Raw genomic sequence first — 24,577 nt, 5'->3', positions numbered from 1 at the left:
CCAAGGACGATACCAAAATGCTCGTGAGCCAGCCATAAAAAGGAGTGCTTCAATAAAAGAGATGTGTATATCTAGAACCCCTCTGGCATGTCAATTACAGGTTAGATATCTTCTCTTTTGCAAGTCTAAGAATTAAATGAATCTCAAAAAAATATTTAAAACTACCACTACGTTGAAATACAAAAGCAACCAAATATAAAAGCATTCTATAAAAGATGGAAAATGTATATATGCTCAGTTTTTTTTTCTTGTAGGGTAATATTTATCTTTTTTTGTTTGAGCCAAAGAAGATTTTCTTGATTAGTAATCAGGTTTTTTTTTTTTTATTCAGTGCCCTCCTAATCAAAAAGTTAAAGCAAATGAGGGAAAATCCAGAGTGAGTGTCCTTTGCTGAACTAGTTTGAGACTGCAGGCAATAACAGTCAAACTCAGGGGTCAAAAAAAGGCACACGCACACACATCAAATCTGCACACACCAAGCCAGAAAACAACCCGCACCGCCTTTGACACAGAGATGTCTGATGTTTTGCGTAGTTCTCCCCAGTAAATCAGGATATCCGGTTACCTTTTTCTCTAGCAAGGAATCTTTGCTCACTTCATTTCATTCCACTAAGCACTTCTCAAAGTTTAAATCAGCTCTGAGCAATCAAGGCATAAAAATGACTGGGCTGGGCACTCAGAATCTCACACACACACACCCCGCCAAAGAAAACAGACCATCATTCACTGGGAACAGAGGAAGGCCCTGCTCATCCTGACCTGCCTTTCTTCTATCTCCTCTAATGCCCAGTGTCTCCTTCGGCTCTTTACCAGTAGGCCCTGAGGGAGGTAGAAGTGGGCTTCTGTTGCTGCTGGAAGTCTTTTGATGCTCTTGATAGCGCCTCCCTATAATCGAAGACCGACTGTATCTCTGGGCTGCTTCTCAGAAGTTTGTTGTTCTTGTGGGCTTCGTAGTGGAATTGAGAGTCCCTCATTTCGTACCTAAAAACCACAAGGAAGGAAGGAGAAAGGGGCTTGACTGGCACTCTGCTTACAAATGAACATTGCCCACAGAATCCCAGGATTAATATATCCAAAACCTCATGGATCCAGCAAACCCCACCAGATTTCCACCTGGCCCTGCTGAATCTGCTCTCAGCAGCCAACCCAAAGAAGCCACCGCCCTGGCCCAAGCCTCGGAGAGCATGTCCTCACCACTTGGGCCTGGGGCCACGGGTTCGTTCCAGTTCCTGCTGCCTCTTTAATTCCAACAGCCAGCCCTCTTCCACACGCAGGCGCTCGAGTCGGAGACGAGCCAGCTCTTTCTGGTACGGAGACATTTCAATCAGGTCTCTCCCCATCGTGCTTTCAGAAAGCGTCTGCAGGAAGCTGAACCCCGAATGTTTTTTAACAAAAGATGCTTAAATGTCTTGCAAGTCAAAACACTGCTCTATGCATAGCTTGACTTTATTGCCTATGGGCCACACAGGACTACTATACAAGACACTACTGTTATTGTCAGGCAGGAGAACGATCTAGTAAAAGATTTTCTGGCCTAATTAAGTTATTTTGCTGTTTGCCAAAAAGCTGGGGAAATTTCCTACAACAAGCCATCCCAGTCTTTCATGTTGAAACAGTTTGGGAACTGACATTTCAACACATTACAGTGCCCACCTGTTATTATTTATTTAAAACATATTAGCTGCCTAATTCCAACAGACTCTGGATGGAGTACAAAGCTAAAAGAAAACACACACACACAAAAAAAACACCAGTGAGAAACATTAAATAAATGTTACAACAATGGGCAGCCAACACCAAAAGTACTAAATTTTTAAAACTCGCCCAGGGTTACTTTGTGGTAAGATGGAGGTCAATAAACAAACTCTAACAAAACCCATAAACCAAAATAGGGGCCATTAAATAATAACAAACATTAATCCCAGATCTTTAGCTCCTCAAAGTTGGTTTCTTTCTCGGATAATCTCGAGCTTAGTTGAGGTTCAACTTCCATTATCATTCCACCCCAGGAATGATCCACCTCTTCAGGGTATGATATTGAAACTAACATAGACTATGTAGCAAGATGTACCTTGCTAGTTCTCAATTCTGATTATGTTAGAACAGGAGGCCTAGACGCCTCTTCCTACCGTTCGTTGATCTCTTCTGCAGTGGGTGAGGAGAGATCGGGAGAAGCCAAACTGTAAGGACTCCAAGACTCCCTCGGGGTCCTCTGTCCAACTGCCTTAGTGGAAGTCCAGGATTTCAATGCTAATGTTCCTGGCCTGAAGAACCTCAACCGCGATTGTCTGCTTGTTGTGCTTTTCTTCCTGACTCCCCTGGGCTTCCCCAGCTGAGGCGGAGGCTGGGCACAGGCATTAGCCTTAGCCGAGGTGGGCCTCCAGATAGGCCTCGGAGACTGAGAGCGTGATCGGAGCCAACGCGGACGTTTGGCATCCGGAGAGAAGGAGCAGGAGTGGGTAACCTCGGAGTGACTCAGCGAACGGCCCCTGCGCAATGTGAAAGAGGATCTTTCTGGCAAGCAAGCTCGGACTGGAATCTTGGGGGGCAGCAAAGACTTGACGCCAATCACATGAGGGGCCCCGAGTTTCAATGGGGCAGAAAGATCCCCCAAGGCAGGAGAGTTCTGACTCGCAGTGCCAAAGAATCCTGAAGTTTCATTTAGTGGGGATGAATGTAAGGTTGGAATGGCCAAATCCATCAAATTCAAGTTATCGTCTAACGATCTCGCAAGATGCTTCGCTTTCAGTAACCATTCGGTCTCTGAGGGTGACCCTGATGGGTGCCATTTGGAACTTAAGGGACTTGGGTCAGCCAGGTGTTCCAGAGCAGAAGGGTAATCTCGATCTGGATGGACAGTAAGACTGGAGGCTAAGCTGTCCACCTGAACCTTCAGGTTTCGTAAGCTTTCTTCCAAGTCTTCAATGGTAAAGACCCCTGTCAAAGAGTGAGATGAGAGAAAAGGGAGAGAAAATCCATGTTAGAAGACCCAAAACATGAACATGACCCACAATGAGCATTTCAATCAAAATGACAAACCAATTATTATTCTCTGCTGTCTCCCATGAGACACTGTGCGGAGTTCATGGGCATCTGTACCATTCCCTCTTTTTTCCAATATGGAGAAACAAATGTGGATCTTGAGACAGCCAAAATGTCACCCTTGACTATTAAGAGGGAGATAAAAATTGATTTCTTTTGAGGGTGGGGCAGAGGACTTCAAGATTTTTAGGAATACAGCTAGTCCTCGACTTGCAGCCATTCAGTGAAGTGACCAGCCGAAAGTTACAACGGCGCTGGGAAAAAAAAGTGACTTATGACGGCCTTTTACATTTACGATCGTTGCAACATCCCCGTGATGCAAATTCAGACGCTTGGCAACTGCCTCGTATTTATGATGGATGCAGAGCCCCGGGGTCACGTGATTCCCCTTTTGCGACCTTCTGACAAGCAAAGTCGGTGGGGAAGCCAGATTCCACTTAACAACCGTGTTACTAACTTAACAGCTGCATCGATTCTCTTAACTGCGGCAAGAGAGCTCTTAAATTGAGGCAAAATTCACTTACAAATATTTCGCTTAGCATTGTTGGCTCAATTGTGATCGTAAGACGAGGACTACCTGTACAGTCCAAAGAAGATCAAAGCAAGCAAAATGTTGGACACCATCTTGCTTGTTTTGAAACACTACCCAGCCTTGCAGACCCTGCAGTTTGGCTTTCTTCCTGAGACTGAGAGACAGCAGGCCATTTAAAGTCACTCTGCACGCTCCCTGGAACTACGAGGCTTCGAACCTGGGTCCCCCCCACCAGCACTCTTTACCATTTTCTTCCTCAACCAGCAATGGCTTTCTCTGCTGCTCATCCTCGCAAAAAGCCGGGCGCCTCCCTAGATTCACAAAGCCAACCTTGTGGGTTGTGTTGGTTTTTTGGCTGTTGCCAAGGAGCTCCTTTGAGGCCTCTCTAGGAAAAGAAAGAACAACATGACATCCCTTTAATGTTGGCCGTTAAAACTTAATCCAGAAACCACAACCGCCTCCACATATTTTTTTTATGAATTATTCCCATTCTGGCCTTTTCCCCCCATTTCTTAGCTCACCCCAAAAGACATAGGTGGGGTTCATTCTTTTTTTAAAAAAGAACATTTTTATGCTTGCAACAACCAGAGTAGGACCAGAAATAGCATTTTCCCCCTCCCAGAAGGGTGAGAAAAGGCTCTGAGTGAAAAAAATGCTCTTCTGTTCATGAATTGGGCTGCCATGTAACTGTGTGTGTGTGTGTGTGTGTGTGTGTGTGTATGTGTGTATGTATGTATGTCTATGTCTATGTCTATGTCTATGTCTATGTATATGCATATATATATATATATTGTGTTCATGGACGAACACACTACAGAAGCCTGATGATGGCAGATGAGATTCTGCCGAAACGTTGCTACAACTTTAAAAGCACAACTATAATGACGTAGGAAAATTTATATTTATATTTATATAGATACATATACATATACATATATACGCACATACACATGCACACATATATACATATACATACACACACATATATACAAATAATAATAATAATAATAATAATAATAATAATAATAATAGCCTGAGGTGACCAGTACCTCAGTACAACAATTTTGTGAACAACACAAGTATTTATACTGAAGTGGTTTACAAATTGATAAATAAAACAACAAACGCATTAAAATACACCAGGCAGGGACTGCAACCTCCATCGTTCCCAGCCAGCATGGGCACTGGGATGGAAGGAATTGGGGCTTTGGAATCCGACCTCTTGTCTGTCAAGGACCCCCTTCGCCTTCAAGACTTTCCACACCTGAGGGACTACAATTCCCATCCTCCCCAGCCAGCAACCCACCCACCCCAGCAGGGAATCTTCTCAGAAACCTCCATCAGGTGGTGCTCTCCCTAGTTTCCTTCAAAAGCCCCCCTTACCTGAGGGAAGCCCCGCAGCCTCGCACTCGCAAACCCGCCGCCTCCGCCATCCGCGGTCCACCTGAGGCCTCGCCTCCATCCCGCTCAGCGATCGCTTCAACATTCCCGTTGCTATGGAGACGGGCCGCCTTCTGGACGACTGAGACTCGACTAAGATTGGTCCTCTTCGCTTACCGTCCCTCACCGTGTTTCTTTTTTTTTCTTTTTTCCCCTTCTTTTCCCTCCTCCTCACCCCATTGGGCGCCTCTTCCTTTCGCTTCAAGCACGTGACTGAGGTGGGGGGCGGGGAGAGGAAAAGGTTCTTTTCCTTCGTTGCCCAAGCCTGCGACTCTATGGCTCGGCTTGAGCTTGCCTGCCAATGAGCGGCGGTGGAGAAGGGAAGAGGCGGGTCGGCGCCTGCGCAGAGCCGGCGGCGCGGAGTCCACGTGTGTGTTGGAGGGGGATTCGCTGCTTGCCGGTTGGCGGGAGGAGATCATGTCGTGGCTCTTCGGGCTGAACCGCGGCGGCGGGGCGGGCGGCGGCGGCGGGGACGCGGGTCCTGGAACCGGGCTACCCCCGCTGCCTCCTCCGCCCGGCGGGGGATCGAAAGAAGGGACGGGCGAGGGGAGCCGCCCCAAGGACAAATGGAGCAACTTCGATCCCACCGGCCTGGAGCGCGCTGCCAAGGCCGCCCGGGAGCTCGACTCTTCCCGTGAGTCGGAGGGGGGCGGGTGGGCGGGGTGGATCCCCTCTGGTGGGTCGCTCCCCTGCTGGGAGAAGGCTGGCTGGATCCCGGGCCTCGATTAACGGGGATCCTGTGGCCAAGCCCCCTGCTGGATCTGGTCCTTTCAATGGATCCCGCGATGGATAAACTCTTTAGCAGGAATCGGCCACCAGGGAAAAAAGCTCAGTGGATCTCCATGCCTGCTTGAATGGAGATTACACTTAGTCCTCGATTTATGGCCACAATAGATCCCCAAAAAAGGTCCGTTGCTATGCGAGACATTTTTTAATTGGCCGTTAATTTAACCGTTTCACGACCTTTTTTGCCACCTTGGTTAAGTGAATCCCTGTGCAGTTGTTTTAAGTTAGTCCTACGGTCGTTAAGCGAATCTGGCTTTCCCATGGACTTGGCTTGTCCGAAGGTCACAAAGGTCATAAATAAGTGTCACTTGCCGAGCATCTGAACTTTGATCACGTGACTGGGGAGGGTGCAAAGGTCGAAAGTGTGAAAACTGGCCCTCACCACCTTTGTTTCAGTGTGGTTTTAACTTTGAAAAAGTCGCTAAACGAACTGTTGTAAGTCGAGGGCTACTTGTATAGAAACCCTTGGCTGGGATCCCTTTCCAGGATCTGCTCCTGTGGGGGGGTGACAGTGGTGCTTTTGAAGCCATCTTAATTCCCACAACACAGTCAAACTAATAAGGCTGTATTAATATTCTTCTCATCTTTCTTATTACCTATCTCTTTCTTATTACCTATCTCTTTTTGATTACCTTATTACACATGTGCCAGAAGTGGCACGCAGAGCCATCGCCACGGAGCAGGCCCACTGCGCATCCACGCACACCACCCGCACGCACGCCAAGTAATCGTCAGGTAGCTGCTGTGCATGTGCAGAAAAGCACAAGAGGGGATCATGTGCTCATGCGTGGGGGTGTGGAGGGGCGCGTGCATTGCCTTATGGGTGTTGGCACACTTTTGGCACGCCAGGATGGAAAGGTTAGCCATCACTGACCTATCTCCTTTTCTACTTATGACTCTTAACTTTGTTGCTTGGGTCTTTAAGGTTTATATTGCTTTATTTAGTTTCCTAGCACGATTCATATTGATTCTATCGCTAAGACTTGTATCTTATGATTTGTGATGAATACATATTTTTATGATGACTAGGATCGTGATTTATCGCTTATAGCTTCTATGTACACTGAGAACTTCTGCACTGAAGACAAATTCCTTGTATGTCCAATCACACTTGGTCAATAAAGAATTCTATTCTATTCTTTCTCCTGTTCTATTCTATTCTCTTTCTCCTATTCTATTCTATTTTCTTTTTTTTATTCTATTCTATTCTTTCTCCTATTCTATTCTATCTTGATGCTGGACGAGAATCAGATCCTACAATTAACCACAATGCCGAATCTGCACACAGACACTTCTTGTCTCAAACAGCCTTTTTGCAGCCTTGCTTACAGCCACCGAAGGCAGACTGCCCTTGAGAGTACCAGCAACAATGCCCTTTGACCTTCTAGCTCCCATGTGATTTTCTTCAGCAGCTTCTATTGTGGCTTTTGCCCCTGAAAGGGAAGCCAGGAAGGGCTGACCAAAAAGAGTTTTTAACTCAATGTATTTAAATTTAAACCAGGAAGGAGCATCCTTTTGAGTTGATGTTTGAAAACAACAGTTTTATTATTCCTCTTCCTTCTGGCAATGCACAAGCTAGAATCTCTGGTTCGGACAACATTGTGTTATTTCCAGCAGGGCTTATTTGCATATAGTTTAACCATTGGGCAACCAGGATTGCACCGAATTATGGGCAAAATCACTGTTAGGTGGGGAAGAATTTTTTTTTTTTTTGAATGATGAAAAACAACTGATGGGCGATATTTTCTTTTCAGGACATGCCAAAGAGGCCCTAGGCTTAGCTCAGCTACAGGAACAGACACTACAGCTGGAGCAGCAGTCCAAATTAAAGGTGAGCAAAACCTAGCAATTCAGGTTGTGCTATTAATCAGTTGATTTCACATCCACACGTACGTGTACCTTGCTTGATCATTCCTCATATTTGATGTTGAGACTAGAAAGAGCAATGATGATTAAAGGCCTGGAAGTTAAAACTTATAAAGAACAATTGCAGGAATTGGGTATGGCTACTCTAGTGAAAAGGACTAGGGGAGACAGGATAGCTGTCTTCCAATATTTGAGGGACTGCCACAAAGAAGAGGGGTCAATTTATTCTCCAAAGCATCTGAAGACAAGACAAGAAGCAATGGATGGAAACTAATGAAAGGAGAGAAGCAGCTAGAACTAAGGAGAAATTTCCTAACAGAACAATTCATCAGCGGAACGGCTTGACTTCAGAAGTTGTGGGAGGTCCATGGGGGCTTTTAATAAGAGGGTGGATAGAAATTTATCTGAAATGGTACAGGGTTTCCTGCTTAAGCAGCGGGGTTGGACTAGAACAGTGGTGGCTAACCTTTTTGGGCGCCTGTGCCAAAAATTGTGTGTGCGCCAGTGTACACACACTCGCGTGCCAGCACCCAGAATGCAATATGCACCCACGCCCCCTGCGCATGCACACACAATCCCTCCCACCCCCTTACCTGCTCTGCACCTCACAGCTGATTTTTCGGCTGGCTTGAGGCCTTTTTTGGCCTCCCAGAGGCTTGGAAAAAGCCTCTGCAAGACTTTTCAGGCCGAATTATAGGCCCGTTTCGTCACTTCCTGTAATACCGGAAGTGAAGAAACGGGCCTATAATTCAGCCTGAAATGCCTTGCAGAGGCTTTTTCCAAGCCTCTGGGAGGCCAAAAAAGGCCTCAAACCAGCCAAAAAAAAAAATCAGCTGTGAGGAGCACACATGCGAAGTGAGGTAAGTTTGCCTGCGGCTCGAGTGCCAGCACAAATGGCTGTGCGTGCCACTTGTGGCACGCGTGCCATAGGTTCGCCATCATGGGACTAGAAGATCCTTGCAAATCTCTTATTCTGTTATTTATAAACATTTTCACCTTGATGTTGCAAGTTGCTTTTAATAGATCAAAAGTGCCAGACTTTTTCTAAGGCATTGCTAATATCACCATGATCAAAATCTCTGCCTTTAGATTAGAGTGAGGCAGCTATTTGTTTTTTTAGGTGGGGAACTTAATAGGATTTCTTGTACGAAAGAGCTGGAAATGAATGTATTTTCCCACAGGTTGGTTCTGTAATTCTTCCTAATTTGTCCTTAGGAATACGAAGCTGCCGTAGAACAACTGAAGAACGAACAAGTCCGGATACAAGCAGAAGAGAGGAGGAAAACCCTTAATGAAGAGACGAGGCAACAACAAGCGGTAAAATGCTGTCTTAACAACCGTGTTCCTAATTTAACAACTGCACTGACTCCCTTAACAAATGTGGCAAGAAAAGTTGTAAAATGGGACAAAGCAATTGTAGTCCGTTAAGTTGAGGACTACCTGTATCGTGGAAATAGATTGTTTCAATATTAAATTCAGCTCAAGAGAAGTTCAGGGTGGATTTGATTTAAATCAAGTCAATTTAAATCATGATTTAAATCACTAGTAAAAAAAAAAAAAAGGCTTGATTTAAATCAACTCGATTTAAATAATAATTTTTAAAGAGCAGCTGTCATCTCTGTCCTGCAGGGGCTGCTCCTCTGACCCACTGTTGACTCACCAACAGTCCCAATATTGCAGAATATACAGCCTCATGCTATGTAACTTAAGCTTCATTTCAGGCTGAATAAATTATTAACGTATCTTAAAAATAGAAAACTATCTTTAGATAGATCTTTACTCCCAAAGTATTTTATTAAAATAAATTAGATAAAAATAATAATAATCTGATTTAAATTTTTTTAAAAAACCTGACTTTTTAATATATATTTTTAAATCATAGATTTTTATCCATCGTGGTGAGGTTGCAGTCTTCCCTGCTTTAAGAGTTTTAACTCTCAAGGCCCTTGTCCCTCTTTCCTCTTAAATATCACTCAATTTCCCCTGTGTCTGTTTTTATCTTAAAGAGAGCCCAATACCAGGACAAATTAGCTCGACAACGTTACGAGGACCAGTTACGACAACAGGTTGGCCCTATTTCTTTCTTAAATGCGGGGTGGGAAGGGTTTGATCACAGAAGGGGAACCATCTACAGCCTGGTACATCTGTGTGGTCCTTTTAAAAAATTACTTAATAAATAGAAATGCTGCTCACACAGATCCTTCATCTGGGTTAGTTAAAAACCCTTTGTGAGCGAAGAGACAATGGCCTGCAGTGTAAACAAGGTGGGGGAAATATACTCAGTCGTTGAACATTAGAAAGTACTGTATATTGCTGCTGTTTTTAAGGCAAGGGTCTTCAAACTTGGCAAATTTAAGACTTGTGGGCTTCAACTCCCAGAATTCCTGAGCTAAGATGACTGGAGGAGGAATTCTGGGAGTTGGAAGTCCACAAGTCTTAAAGCTGTCAAGTTTGAAGACCCCTGTTTTAAGGGGAAAGAACAAATACTTTTAAGTGCAGCAGCTTCCCCAGTTGTCCACAGACTGAATTCTGCTCTTCTCCCCCAGCAACTCCTTAACGAAGATAATTTAAGGAAGCAAGAAGAATCGGTTCAGAAGCAGGAAGCCATGAGGAGAGGTACGGGGACGATGGCAAAGGGGAAGGTTTGTGGGCTCTGGGCCTACCAACAGGACTTTAGAGTCGAGATGCGAAAGTTAAGGAGACTGGAGAAAATATTAAAGGGAGGAGGGAAGAATCCCCGAAGAATAGGAGAAGTTGGAAGAAAATAACCAGGAAATAAGGGGAGGGTGGCTGGATTTTTGAGAAAAGGAGAAAAATAGGCGTTTTCCCTTCTCTGTATCTGCTACATCAGTGTTTTCTAGCCTTGGCATCTTTATGAGGTGTGGACTTCAACTCCCAGAATTCCCCAGCCAATCTGCATAGGGATGAGAAACTACCTTTGCATATCTGTGTAAAAGGAACAAATCTCTCGCTCCGCCCCCAGCATGAAAGAAATAACGCTCTCCATAAGTGATCTTTGGGAAAGGAGGTTGAACTACAACTCCCATCTCTCCCTCCCACCCACCCCAATAATCCTTTGCCAAGTGGCTGCATTGGCTGGCTGAAGTCTGGAGACCGTTGCAACCCCAGATGCCTTTTTTTCCATCGATTCAAGCTCTTGGTTTCCTTCTGTAGCGACGGTGGAGCGGGAGATGGAACTGCGGCACAAGAACGAAATGCTGCGGATCGAGGCGGAAGCCCAGGCTCGCGCCAGGGCGGAGCGGGAGAACGCGGATCTCATCCGGGAACAAATTCGGCTAAAAGCCGCCGAACACCGTCAGACTGTCTTGGATTCCCTCAAGTACGTTTGCTGAAGAACCTGGGAACGGGCAGGTTTGGTGAAGACTAGGCCGTGATGGCAGAATTAACGGCACTTATTTGGAACAGAAGTTTAGCCAAATTTAAATAAAAATGTCTTCCCCCCCCCTTATTATCTGGACATGCCATTTTTAAAAAGGTTTGCTCTTTTCTTCTTTAGGACAGCTGGGACGCTTTTTGGAGAAGGTTTCCGTGCCTTTGTTTCTGACTGGGATAAAGTAACAGCCACGGTAAGGCACATATCAAAATTTTGAGACCACGACCATCTCATGATCCCATTAGTGACCAATAGAATAGAATAGAATAGAATAGAATAGAATAGAATAGAATAGAATAACAGAGTTGGAAGGGACCTTGGAGGTCTTCTAGTCCAACCCCCTGCCTAGGCAGGAAATCCTACACTGCTGCAGACAAATGGTTATCCAATCTCTTCTTAAAAGCTTCCAGTGTTGGAGCATTTCCAACCTCTGGAGGCAAGGTGTTCTACCAATTAATTGTTTCTAACTGTCAGGAAGTTTCTCCTTAGTTCTAAGTTGCTTCTCTCCTTGATTAGTTTCCATCCGGTGCTTCTTGTCCTGCCCTCAGGTGCTTTGGAGAATAACTTGACTTCTTCTTTGGGGCAGCCCCTGAGATATTTGGAAGACTGCTATCATGTCTCCCCTAGTCCTTCTTCTCATTAAACTAGACATATCCAGTTCCTGCCATTATTCTTCATATGTTTTAGCCTCCAGTCAGTCCTCTAATAATCTTTCTCTGCAAGAGTTAACTTTCTCCCAGGCTTAAGGCAAATCACAAGGCTGATCAGTACATCTTCTAACACAGCCTGGGCATGCCACCAGAGGGAAACAGTTGAACATAAATCATAGTGTATTCACACCCCAAGCCAAGCCAACCAGTTTTGCGGTTGGTTCTGCTTACATGGAGGAGAATGTATTTCCTGGAATTGCTCAGGGTCCGGAAATATTGGCCGTTATTCCAATCTGGGTGAAATGAAAGAAGTCTGAAGGAAGGGGGGGGGAAAAGAAAGAATTCTTTATTAATAATCCCTCCCAATGTTTGTAGCTTAAAAAAAACAACACCCTTGCATTGTTAGAATTATACACGTGGTTGGAAAAAAAAAAGTTCTGAAAGCATTGCTTTTCTGATTTGTGGCAGGTGGCGGGATTGACTCTGCTGGCCGTTGGCATCTACAGTGCCAAAAACGCCACCGCTGTGGCCGGGCGGTATATCGAAGCTCGTCTGGGCAAGCCCTCATTAGTGCGGGAAACCTCCCGTATCACTGTGCTCGAAGCGCTCAAGCATCCCATCCAGGTAAGCTTTCCGGAAATGCCAATTTATTGGGTATAAAAACAGGATCTTAAAAGCCGTTGTAATGGACAGAAGGAATAACCTTGAGGAACAGGAAGAAGAAGAAGAAGAGCCGCAATCAAGAATGGTCAGATAAAAGAAACGGGAGTCTGGCCCAGTACTGTAATCTGAGGAAGCGTCTCAGAAAAGACCCTTTTCTACTTCTCAAAAAAGAAGCGGCGAAGGACATTTGGGCTTGCAGGAATTGGTTACTATAAACTTACAATAGCATTAGCTTGTGTGTCTTTGGTTTCCAAGTTGAGAGACTGATGGTTGGCTGGGATTTTTTGACAGCCCGTCAGACAATAATCATGGTGGGATTCTCTTTATCAGTTATCGTGTGTCATCCCTTAACAGATTATCGCCACCTTCTCTCTAGCCATTCCTTACTTGAGGATAATTTCCCCTGTCTCCTTGGCTTTCTAGGTTGGGAAGCGGCTGGCCAGCAAGGCCCAAGACGCTCTGGAAGGAGTCGTTCTCAATGTGAGTGTTAATCACATCTATCATGGAGCCACTGGCATTGGAAACTACATTTTTTAATTGGGAGGGTCGAAAATAACCACATGATCAAAACTCCATCCTTTTCATTTATTTATTTGTATCCCACCGTTATTTATTTTTGCAAATAACTCAAGGTGGTGTACCTATCCCACACACCTTCCTCTTATATTCCACAACAACCCTGTGAGGTGGGTTGGGCTGAGAGAGAGTGACTGGCCCAAAGTCACCCAGAAGGTTTTCGTGTCTAAGGCAGGACTTGAACTCAGAGTCTCCTGCTTTCTAGTCTGGTGACTAGACCAATGTAGCTCTGTAATTGTGTCAGTAACCCAAAGTTACCCTGTTTCCCCCGAAAATACGACCTACTCTGAAAGTAAGTCCTAGTTTGATTTTTACATGTGCTTCCAATATAAGCCCTAATAAATGTCAACTCATAAAACATTCCTATGTCTGCTTTAGTGCCATTAAAAAAGGGGGGGGAGGAAGGAAATCTGAAAGAGCAGTGCAGCAGTTTAGAAACGAAAGTACATTCCAACTCTTCTCTTTAAAAGAGTGTAACTAAACTACCAGAGCTTTTGCCCGGGAATATATTTAATTGGAGAATGTGAATGATGACATCCAGCCCGTGAACATGCTCAATTGGAGAATCTGATTTATGACACACCCAGGGGGGAGGGGGGAAACAGGGTCACAGGGGACTGTAAATGATGTAGGCCAGAATTGGCTTCATACAGGGCAGGGACAGTATGTCGCTTCTAATAGATCCTTCAAAGTTTTTTGAAGTTTGGCTTGAGAATCATGATTTAATTAGGGCGATTGCTGGAATCCTGACAGTAAATATGAGTCAGTTGCCAAGTGCCTGAATTTTGATCATGGGGATGGTGCCAATGGTTGTAAGTGTGAAAAGAGACCCTTTTTTTCACTGGTGTGGCAACTTCAAACGGTCACTAAATGAACGATTGTAAGTTGAGGATTAACACCTGTACTAGAAAGGTTTTTCCTTGCCCATATTTGGCTCGGCTGTTTGGAAAACCAGGTGTAGGATCCGGAAATAAGAAGACTGAACTTTCCACCTGCCAAGCCTTAATGCTGTTTGTGGGGCGTTGGGTCCTTTGCAGCCGAAGCTGGAGGAGCGGGTGCGAGACATAGCCATCGCGACTCGGAACACAAGGAATAACCGAAGCCTCTACCGGAATATCCTCATGTATGGACCTCCAGGAACGGGGAAAACCCTTTTTGCCAAGGTAGCGCCCCAGTTTTATCATCCTGTCGAGGGTGTCAACTCATAAAATATTTCTATGGTCTTTTTAGAGTTGCCAATAGAAAAGGGGGGGGGGGAGCAGTGCGGCAGCTTGGAAATCGAAAGCGCATTCCATAAATAGTTTTCAAAAATAGTAACTAGGTGACTGAAGTTTATTCCGCGCAAAATTCTAACTGGAGAACATGATTGATGACTCTTGGCTATGGATGTGTCCCATTGGAGAATATGAATTATGATACATCCGGGGTGGGGGGGGGGAACCAGGGTCAAGGGTAACAATGAATGATGTGCCTCAGAGTCGCCTACACCCAGGCAGTGCCGGACATGTTAACTCCCAATAAATCCTTTGGAAGTTTGGCTCAAGACTCCTGATTTAAATGGGGTAACTGCTGGAATCATGACACTGGGTTTATTGACCTGGTTATGGCTTGGATTCCAGGCTAATATAACAGAATTGGAAAGAACCCTGAAGATCTTCTAGTCCAACCCCTTTCTTAAGCAGGAAACTCTATACCATTTCAGACAAATCTTGTTCTTTCCCTTTTTTCCCTCCACACATCTGGGAATCAAGTTCTCATTTTCTAGTTTCTGAATTTTTTTCAAAAAAGTTTTTTATTTTAATTTACATAAGTGCTTAGTGAATATTGCATTGTCTGAGTTATTTCACTTATACAGTCCAATATTAATAGTAATGAAAATGAAAATAATCATGTATTGTTTACTTGTATATAATCATAATCTTTCATTATTAACTTGTAACTAGTAACGATCTTTTATTTTTTAATTTCTACTTCTGATAGAATACAATAGGAATAGGAAAGAATAGAATAGATTAGGAAAGAATAGAATTGAATTGAATTCTTTATTGGCCAAGTGTGATTGGACACACAAGGAATTTGTCTTTGGTGCATAAGCTCTCAGTGTACATAAAGAAAAAATAAAATGCATTCCTCAAGAATCACGAGATACAACACTTAGTGATAGTCATATCTAACCACTGTTAAAATACATCCCATGTTAAAAAATATTCTGTTTCTTGTCCTTTATTTTTAGTGTCAGTCTATCCATCTCTGCAGTCTAATATCTAGTTTCTGAACTTCTTTACAGCATTTATAACTACAATTATAGTTTAGCTCCCTCTCCTAAAGTTACTTCACGCTCTCTTTCTATAATCTAGCTTCTGTAATCGCCAAAACCATAAATCATTAAGATTGGGTTTTTTTTTTAACCCCCCCAAAAGTCCATAATGGACTTTCACACCAGATGTTCTGAACGTACCAATGACCTTCATTCACCCTCTTTTCTCTTTCTAGAAATTAGCCATGCATTCTGGCATGGATTACGCCATCATGACAGGTGGCGATGTCGCCCCTATGGGGCGCGAAGGTGTGACTGCCATGCACAAGGTTTTTGACTGGGCCAACACAAGCCGGAGAGGGTAAGTTGGATAAGTAAGAAGAATATTAGGAGCTTTTGTTCTCACAAGCGGGAGCAAATCTCTTCTCTCTGTAGCAAACCCCATAGTTTTTCTAAAGCAAGGCTCTTCAAAATTGGCAAGTTTAAGACTTGTGGACTTCAACTCCCAGAATTCCTGAGCTAACATGACCGGAGGAGGAATCCTGGGAGTTGAAGTCCACAAGTCTTAAAGCTGTCAAGTTTGAAGGCCCCTGTTCTAAAATAATCCTAAAACAGCTCTTATTTGGAGACAAGCTGAAGGATCTGCTTGATTGTCTGGTGTTAATACCTTGTTTATCTGGGTGTTGGTTACTGACGAGGATGTACTGTAGTCTTATTTCCTTCTAAGATGTTTTATTGCCTCTTTTAACGGTATGTAAATGTTTATTTCTGTGAGTCTATTGATGGCTGAATTCCTAGTTTCCCAGCTGAAACTATGGCTTAATCTCTCCACGTATTATGAGATTAAGGAGTTCTCATCGTATCTTCTGCTAGCTTGGTGTTCAATTTCACAATCAGTATCTGTAGCAAGCCTTCCAGCCAAAATCTTCTGCTCCTTGCTGTGGGTTTAAATTATGTTTAGCATATACCCGTTTTCCCCTTTCCAGCCTCTTGCTGTTTGTGGATGAAGCCGATGCATTTCTGCGTAAAAGAGCAACGGTAAGTGTTCTCCCTTGTTTCTCTCATTTTCACGTACGTTTCTGTGTCATGCCCCTGGAGGAGACTGACTCTGAGGGAGAGGAGGAACAGCCGAAGGGGAGTGGAAGTGTGGCTCTGGAGGTTGTGGAGGAGGCTAGGGAAGGGCAGAGGCCGTCTGAGCAGTCAGAGGAAGACCCAGGCCCACCCCCTCTCCATCCTAGGGCACGCAGGGAGGAGAGGATAAGGGAGAGACGGGAATGGCGTGGTCTACGGGGGAGGAAAGGGCCTTGATCCTCTTCACGGGCTGCAGCTGTGACAACTGAATAAGAGTACGGACCTGCGTATGGGCGAGCACTGGAAACAAAGCATGGAAATATCTCTAGTTTATGGTTCCTCTCTGAGTTTGGCATCCTTCCCAGTGTGTGTTAATTGTGGACGTTCCCCCAGCCCTTATCTTGCCTGGTTTGTGTTGTTTTTCTTCTTCTTCTTGTAACTGTTTGTGTGGGAGTTTTTTGCCTTCTGTCAAGAATATTTGGAGCTTGGAACCAAAATGAAGGAATAAAAGGGGCTTCACCTGTTCTCTGTGACTTTGTTTGTTTTGTTTCCCACCCTGGGATACAACATTCTGGTTACGACTGGGCCAGTCAAACACTTTTTCATTTTAATTTGTAGCTCAGGGTTGAAATGAGAAGTCCTTGATGGTCTCTGAGCTTGGTTGGTTGTTTTTTTTTGCAGATGTTCCATTACTCAAACTAGGTAGCATGAGCAGTTTTTTAAAAAAAATATGATATCCTCACTGGCTTGAAAACTTTAGACTGCAAGAAGAAGGAGGAGTGGAGAGAGATACTTGTAGGAGAAAGAGAGCAAGGATTGGATTTAATTTGGATTAATTGGTGTTCCTCAACTTTGACCCCTCCGTTTGCTTATCCTGGCAGGAAAAAATCAGCGAGGACTTACGAGCAACACTCAATGCTTTTCTTCATAGGACGGGACAACACAGCAACAAGTAAGAGAGTTCCCATCACAACCAAGTAACGGAGAGTGCTTCTAAGCGCCGTTTCTCCATCTTGACAGCTTTGGAGATGCGTGGACTTCAACTCCCAGAACTTCCCCAGCCAGCTTTGCTCATCAACTCTGGGAGTTGAAGTCCGCCAGGCTTAAAGTTGCCAAGATTGGAGGCCCCTGTTCTAGAAGGTCCATTTATTGTACAACCAGAATTAAGTCTTGGTTTGTTGGGTTGGCCTTCTCTCTCTGAGAGGACGGGGAGAGTTGGAGATAACCCCGTCTCGGAATGGGAGAGAAATTTGCCTTAGAACCTGGTTTAGACAACCCATAGATGAATCCCAGAATCCTAGAGGGGGAAGTGACCTTAAAGATTATCTTGTCCACTCACTGGTTAGTTGCAGGACCCACTACAACTTCTATAATGGCCTCCCTGCCTTTGCTTTTTTAGTCCCAAATGCTTGCAGGATTTCAGTCAGCCCCACTGTCTGGGAATCATGGAGCTTGGAACTCCAGCTCAGATGGACAGCTTAATTATTCCCAGAGAAAATTTGCTTACCACCAGAGGCTCAAATTAGACTGTTGATTTACAGCTCTGCCTGTAGCAATAAGCAATAGGACTTAGACTTATATACCGCTTCACAGTGTTTTACAGCCCTCTCTTAGCAGTTTATAGAGTCAGCCTATTGCCTCCAACAATCTGGGTCCTCATTTTACCGTCAGGATCAAACTCCTGGCTGTGGGCAGAGTTAGCCTGCAATACTGCATTCTAACCACTGGGAAGGAAGGGAGAGAGGGGAGGAGGGAGGGGGGAGGAAGGAAGCAATAGTACTTAAGACTTATATACCGCTTTATAGGGCTTCCCAGCCCTTTCTAAGCGGTTTACAGAGTCAGCCTCTTGCCCCCAACAATCTGGGTCCTCATTTAACCCACCTCGGGAGGATGGAAGTCTGAGTCAACCTTGAGCCTGGTGAGATTCGAACTGCCAAATTGCAGGCAGCCCCGCAGGTAGCAGAAGTAGCCAGCAGTACTGCACTTTCGCCACTGCGCCACCGAGGCTCATGTATATCTAAACCCAGAGTCACCGAATAGTAAGACAGGCAGCATATCAATGTCATTAAATTAAAATATTTCCCGAGCTGCTAAATGGTCCAATTTGCCACGGATCTTTTGCAAGACCTTTTAGAAAAGAATATTGAAAGAATATTACAATTCTTTGAAACTCCAGCTTTGTGTCACCCAGGATGCCAGCTGCCAACCTCGGAGGATTCCTTAGAGGAAAACAACAATGCGAAGGAGAATCTCGATTAGTATTTTTTTGGGGGGAGAAAACCACATGTCCATAACAGGTTAAATTGTTCCCTTTAATCGTCTGGGAGAGACCAGCGGGAGCCATAACTATTATCGGGTGGGAGGGGAGGGAATCTTTAAAAGGGGCCCCTAGGAATTGAATGTTGAATAGCAATTATCCCAAAATGTGCTAACTCATCACAACTGGTGGTACTGCTTGCTGCTGCTGCGACAATCGTTGCCATCCAAAAATCCGTTTCGATTCATAATGCACCATTAAACCAAAAGCGGTGGCATCAGCAGCAACCTTAAAGATTTTTTTTTTTTTTAAAGCAACACCATTGTCAAACGGGGAGCCTGGGGAATGGGAACACAAGAGAACTGCCATAAACTCGAAGGACGGGATGTACCTCCGTTTCCTGCCATTAAGGGAACTATGACGCCATCTTCCATTGCATCAACAACAGAGGGGTCGTTTCGAGATCATGGGAGGTCAACAGTACTGCTTTATGTGGTGGGACCACACTTGGAATACTGTGTCCAGAATGGTGCAGTGTCTCCTATTTCAGCTGGGAGTTGGACTAGACCAGGGGTCGCCAACCCTTTGGACCTCGGGGACCACCAAACTCATAATTTCAAATCCCGTGGACCAGAGACCCTGGGAAAATCCCCAAAAAAGTCTGCAGGAAAGTTCCCCACCCCATTTCCCTACCGGTTGATCATTCTTTATTTGGGATTGCAGGATACCGTCTACAACTCTGTTCTCAGGAGGAGAGAGAGAGAGACTTTTGGCTTCATGCAAGGAAAGCAGCAGAAGCAGGCATGATATTCTTCCGATTAAAATCGGAATTCCGATTTTTTTGGGAATCGCCCCCTCCTTTCCCCCCACCCCTTCTCCTCCTTCCCCTCCCCTCGGAGGCCCCGAGTCAGGAGTTGCTGGCGCGGCTCCGCGCGGCTCCAGTCCCGCGTTTCCTCAGGAAGGAAAGGCAAAAGGAAGAGCAGCGCGCGGCGCTTTAACGGCAGCAGCGGCTCCTGGTTTTGCCTTTCCCTTCCCGAGGCAACGCGGGACTGGAGCAGCGATGGGCTGCGCCGGCGGTAGCAACTCCTGACAGCCCCAGCCGGATACCTGAGCGGAGCCGGGCGGTGCAGCGGAGGCCGCTGAGCGGCAGGAAAGGGAGCTGGGCCAGCCACAGACCAGCCTCCGTGCAACACGCCGCCGCCCGGCCCTGGCGAGGAAGGCAGCGGGCGCTCCCGGGCGCGCGGCAGGGGTCTCTTTGGCCGGCCCGATTTTTTTTCAGAGCGGAATATCATGTCTGCAGAAGCCTTTCTTTCTCTCCCCAAACTCCGCCAGAAATGAGTCTTTGTGAGACGTGTCATGCCAGCGCAGCCTCTTGGAGCAGGAAGGCTTGCAGGATCCCAAAGACTCATTTCTGGTGGAGTTTGGAGGAGAGAAATAAAGACTTTTGCTGCTTTCCTTGCGTGCAGCCAAAAGCAGAAGCGGAAAGAAGCAGCCCGGTGGCCAGGCCAGGCGCGTGGGATGAGTGGGGCAAGTTCCCCCCTCCACCCTTTCCCTCCTCCCCTCACTACCTCGTGTTGTTCGCAATGCAAGTGACGCAAGCCTTGTGTTCCCACGTAGCCTGGATTAATTGCTTTGGGGGTGACATTTCTCTGCGGATCACCAAAATTTTCTCACGGACCACCAGTGGTCCCCGACCTGCTGGTTGGCGACCACCGGACTAGAAGTCCTCCAAGGTCCGTTTCAATCCTATTTGGTCTTCTGAGGTCCATTTTTAATACTCGAGCATAAGCGTCTTGGGGAAACATTTATTAATCGTTCTGCTTGTCCCTGATGGCGTTAGAGAACTCGGGGTACATTTAAGGTGACAATAAGATTTTTTTATCCTATTCTAACCAGCTCAGGAATTGTGGGATATGTGCCCTTCTCCAATTCTTGGTCTTCTCCTTCCTGGCAGGTTCATGCTGGTCTTAGCAAGCAATCAGCCGGAGCAGTTTGATTGGGCCATCAACGACCGGATTGATGAGATGGTCCACTTTCAGCTGCCGGGTTTAGAAGAGAGGGAGAGATTGGTCCGAATGTATTTCGACAAGCACATCCTCCAGCCAGCCACCGAGGGCAAACAGTGAGTACAAATCTTGATCTTCTTGCTCTGGTTGCTACTTGTAAGAGATGTAAGGGGTGGGAGCCACAGAAGGGGGAATTGCAGATTGGATCAGTCCTTTTCAAGTTCCTTACTGATTCTGACACTCTCGACTTACGGCCACAGTTGAGCCCAAAATGTGTTGCTAAGTGAGACGGTTACGTGAGTTTTGCCCCATTTTACGACCTTCCTTGCTACAGTTCAAGTGAATCACTGCAGTTGCAGAAGGTCACAAAAAGAGGATCGTATCATCCTTGGACATTGCAACTGTCATAAATATGAACCGGTTGCTAAGCATGCAGCTTTTGAACATGTGACCATGGAGATGCTGCAGCGGTCATCAGTGGGGGGAAAAAAACTGTCACTTTTTTTTCAGTGACATTGTTACTTTGGTCACTGAGGCCTAGAGGTGGAGCTTTCGCCTCACAATCAGGAGGCTGTGAGTTCGATCCTAGGTAGAGACAGATATTTCTATCTCTGGGCACACTTGAGAATATATTTGCTGGACAAAACTCTGGTGTGATGACCCAGGGAGACTGAGACTTTTGGCTTCATGTAAGGAAAGCAGCAGAAGTCTTTCTTTCTCTCCCCCAAAACTCTGCCAGAAATGAGTCTTTGCTGGCGCAGCCTCTTGGAGCAGGAGGCCTTGCAGGGTCCCAAAGACTCATTTCTGGTGGAGTTTGGGGGACAGAAAGAAAGACTTTTGCTGCTTTCCTTGCGTGCAGCCAAAAGCAGAAGAAGAAAGAAGCGGAAAGAAGCAGCCCGGTGGCCAGGCTAGGCGAGTGGGGCAAGTTCCTCCCCTCCGCCCTTTTCCCCCTCCCCTCACTACCCCGTGTTGTTTGCAATGCAAGTGATGCAAGCCTTGTGTTCCCACGGGCCATGTGGGCATCACAACCTTGTGTTCCCGCGCAGCCTGGATTAATTGCTTTGGGGGTGACCTTTCTCTGCAGACCCCCAGTGGTTCCCCAGCCCACTGGTTGGCGACCACTGGAATAGATGACGCCACCTAGGAAATCCCGAATATTTGCATCTGACACTGGGCGACATGCGCAGAGTATTTTTTTCACCCCAAATGAGGAACCACCAAAGAAAATAGGAAGCATGGAGAACACAACCCCCAAATTAGGGCTCCTGAAAGAAAAACCGAAGAGGCAAGACCGTCTGCCTCCTTCCCCAAGCAACCAGCAGGTTTTAATTTCCCACCGAGTGGAAAATTAAAAAAACAAAACGAACAAGGGGAGAGGGGGAAACAAATGTTTTCCCACTGTGGTTGATTCATCTGCTTTTTTTTTTTTTTTTTTGGCACCCAGGCGCTTAAAACTGGCCCAGTTTGATTACGGGGAAAAGTGCTCGGAAATTGCCAAGCTGACAGAAGGCATGTCTGGACGAGAGATCTCGCAGCTCGCGGTGGCTTGGCAGGTAAGGCTCAACAGACCCTGTTGGGATGACCCACCCCATCATCCTGAGCCTAGCGACGAGAACGTCGTGGAATGGAAAGGAACCATGCCCAGAAGATCATGGGTTGCCCTCTCCCCTCTTTGGAAGAGCTTTATAGTTCCCGCTGCCTTAAGAAAGTTCAAAACATTCTCAAAGATCCCTCTCATCCTGGGAACCCTTTTTTTTTTTTTTTTTGAACTATTACCATCTGGCAGATGGTACAGAATGATAAAAACAGGCTGAAAAATAGCTTCTATCCCAGGACAGTAACTCTATTGAATTCTGCTGTATAGTACAGAGTTTGTTCGGTGTCAGGGGTTTTCGGTTCAACGTGTGTGCTTCCATGCTGTAATTGCTGATTGCTGTTTGTTTGAGATCTGACTAAAGTACATGTGGGTATATATTCTTTGTGGATAAAACCACTGTTTAAATACAAACCTCTGTTTACCGTTATTGCTCCTGGGTTGTCTCGCATTAGTCACACTGTGTGCACTCTGACAATTCAGATGTAAATCACGTGCGCATGGGAATGCTGCAATGGTCATGAGTGTGAAAAATCACCACAGGTCACACTTTTTCAGCGCCGCTGTAACTTCATATGGTCACTAAATGAAATCAAGGACCACCTGTAACTTCAAACTAGGATTCACCATTTCTTTTTTTTTCCTCCCCAGGCCGCCGCCTACGCCTCGGAGGAAGGTGTCCTGACGGAAGCCATGATTGATAACCGAGTAGCAGACGCGGTTCAGCAGCACCAGCAGAAGATGGAGTGGCTGAAGGCAGAAGGCATGGAAGCAGGCAAGAACCAGCCACTACCGCTTCCGCTGGGGAAGACTGCATGAAGGCCCTCAGAAATGGGGCCAAGAGAGATCCCAGACCTTTGGGTGGGATTCAGAGATGAGGGGAAGGCTTTGTGCCATTGGAATCATGCGCAGGACAGAATCGAAAAGCCCCGCATCTTGAAGGAGGCTGGGGGGGTGGTTCTTGATCCCACCCCCTGTTTAAAAGTGGACCCCTGGAATAATTATGGGCAAATGGGTCTGTATCACGCAAAACAATGTATTAAAAAGAGAAATCCTTCGCCAAAGGACAGCAGCCTTAACATTTTGCACCCTGGTTTCATTGGTTTGCAGATGCTAGTTGGCTTCTGCTTTTAGAAAACCAAAGGGGACCATTTCATTCAGCAGAGGTCCCTGCAGTGAAGGCCTATCCATCTCCCTTGGCATGGTGTGAAATCAGAATTCGTGTGTGTGTGAGAGAGAGAGAGAGGGAGAGGGAGAAGGCAGACCCAGCAATTAAAAAAATGAAAAGCCAAATGAAATAACGGGTAATTAGCCATTGGTTAGCACCTTATCGATATTTTTAACCTCATACCCACTTATGTTTTTTAAGCCACGCAGGAGTCACTCGGCAGGGATAAGGGCGGCATATCAATTTCATAAATAAATAAAACCTTTTTGCCACTTGCCAGAGAGACCTCTAGGAAAGGTTAGGTTGGAAAAGATGTCTTAAAATCAAAAGTTTCTTTTTGCTTGGGTGTTCAAGAGTTTTCTTTCTAGTTAAAAAACAACAACAGGTTTAACGGAACCCATTTGACTGCTAATTTTAGATAGATAGGTAGGTAGGTAGAAAGAGAGGAAAGAAAAAAAAGAATCGGCTGTTAACAGATGGGAATTCCCTGCCTTTGAAAACAGAAACATTATTGCTCTATTTGATTCTAGTTTCCACTGTGGCTTCATTCTGTATTGCTCCCCTCCAGCACTGAAGAAATGGGGTGAAACCTTTTGCCCATGGGGTTGTTCGATAGACACCGTTCTCATCTTCCACCTTTCCTCATTTTCTAAGAAGAAATCTGCTTGGAGGAGGCTGCCAAATAAATATATAAAAAGAGCGGGGGGAAATAACATCCTGTTCTCCATGCTCATTAAAATGCTGTCAAATCAAGTGAACCCCAAGGAATTAACTCTTGAACGGGAGTTAAGATTTTCTCCATTTTCATTCATTTGATCCATCCAGTCCTCCAGGAAAAAGAGTTGGGGATCTGGAGAGACTGAAAAAGCCTCTCTGCTATAGAACTCGACGGCTTCACAGTGTCACAGCACCTTTCACAAACACTGATTGGCTCATTGGGGCTTAGTCACACCTACCACTGCCTGCCTGGCCAATGAGAAGCAACCAATAACTTTTGCCAAGATGGCGCCAAAATAGCAGCTCGAAATAAATTTCCCTCAGGTTCGATCCTTACAGTCTTTTTTTAAAAAAAAGAATTCCTGAGGTAAAAATAAAAGGCCAAACTGGTCACAGTAGAGAGACCAAGGACCATAAATCTAAGAAAGCAAGAAAAAAAGGGGTTGTTGACTCCTGTTACCACACGACAAGAGACACACAAAATGTGAGTAATACAATAATGGCTACACACACACACATCAAACTTCGACAACGACAATAAAGACAAGCCTCATTCCT

The 24,577-nt window shown here is 45.5% G+C and overlaps 2 protein-coding genes across 2 annotated transcripts; one reads left to right on the top strand and one right to left on the bottom strand.

Annotated features, from left to right (window-relative positions):
• Positions 1-565: 565 nt before the first annotated feature.
• Positions 566-5,271, bottom strand: LOC113421244 (uncharacterized). The gene is made up of 5 exons (XM_026681522.2): positions 4,958-5,271; positions 3,820-3,959; positions 2,130-2,937; positions 1,195-1,368; positions 566-981 (listed from the first exon to the last, which is right to left on the bottom strand). The coding sequence occupies exons 1-5, from the start codon at positions 5,005-5,007 to the stop codon at positions 807-809; spliced, it is 1,347 nt and encodes a 448-aa protein (XP_026537307.2). The 5' UTR covers positions 5,008-5,271; the 3' UTR covers positions 566-806.
• On the top strand, positions 5,232-23,213 carry ATAD3A (ATPase family AAA domain containing 3A). Its single transcript, XM_026681531.2, has 16 exons — positions 5,232-5,648; positions 7,555-7,631; positions 8,882-8,983; positions 9,673-9,732; positions 10,213-10,282; positions 10,841-11,006; positions 11,184-11,253; positions 12,179-12,334; positions 12,797-12,853; positions 13,987-14,112; positions 15,443-15,567; positions 16,193-16,244; positions 17,159-17,229; positions 20,489-20,656; positions 21,985-22,093; positions 22,786-23,213. Exons 1-16 carry the CDS (start codon positions 5,432-5,434, stop codon positions 22,951-22,953), a joined length of 1,794 nt encoding a protein of 597 aa, XP_026537316.1. The 5' UTR covers positions 5,232-5,431; the 3' UTR covers positions 22,954-23,213.
• The last annotated feature ends 1,364 nt before the right edge of the window (positions 23,214-24,577 follow it).

This window comes from Notechis scutatus, chromosome 16 (genome assembly GCF_049901735.1).
Source record: "Notechis scutatus isolate UNSWTSFEM ecotype Mainland chromosome 16, rNotScu1.2, whole genome shotgun sequence".
Lineage (NCBI taxonomy): Eukaryota > Metazoa > Chordata > Lepidosauria > Squamata > Elapidae > Notechis > Notechis scutatus.
Note: the sequence above shows the minus strand (reverse complement) of the source record. Positions and strands in the feature narration are given on the sequence as shown.

Bases quoted from the DNA above. Each gene is read 5' to 3' on its own strand.
- LOC113421244 (XM_026681522.2), bottom strand. From the start codon at position 5,007: ATGGCGGAGGCGGCGGGTTTGCGAGTGCGAGGCTGCGGGGCTTCCCTC. The intron at 3,960-4,957 runs GTAAGGGGGGCT...TTCTTTTCCTAG, and splicing joins GGCTGCGGGGCTTCCCTCAG to AGAGGCCTCAAAGGAGCTCC. The intron at 982-1,194 runs GTGAGGACATGC...TGTGGTTTTTAG, and splicing joins CGTGGCCCCAGGCCCAAGTG to GTACGAAATGAGGGACTCTC.
- ATAD3A (XM_026681531.2), top strand. From the start codon at position 5,432: ATGTCGTGGCTCTTCGGGCTGAACCGCGGCGGCGGGGCGGGCGGCGGC. The intron at 16,245-17,158 runs GTAAGTGTTCTC...TTATCCTGGCAG, and splicing joins TTCTGCGTAAAAGAGCAACG to GAAAAAATCAGCGAGGACTT. The intron at 22,094-22,785 runs GTAAGGCTCAAC...TTTCCTCCCCAG, and splicing joins AGCTCGCGGTGGCTTGGCAG to GCCGCCGCCTACGCCTCGGA.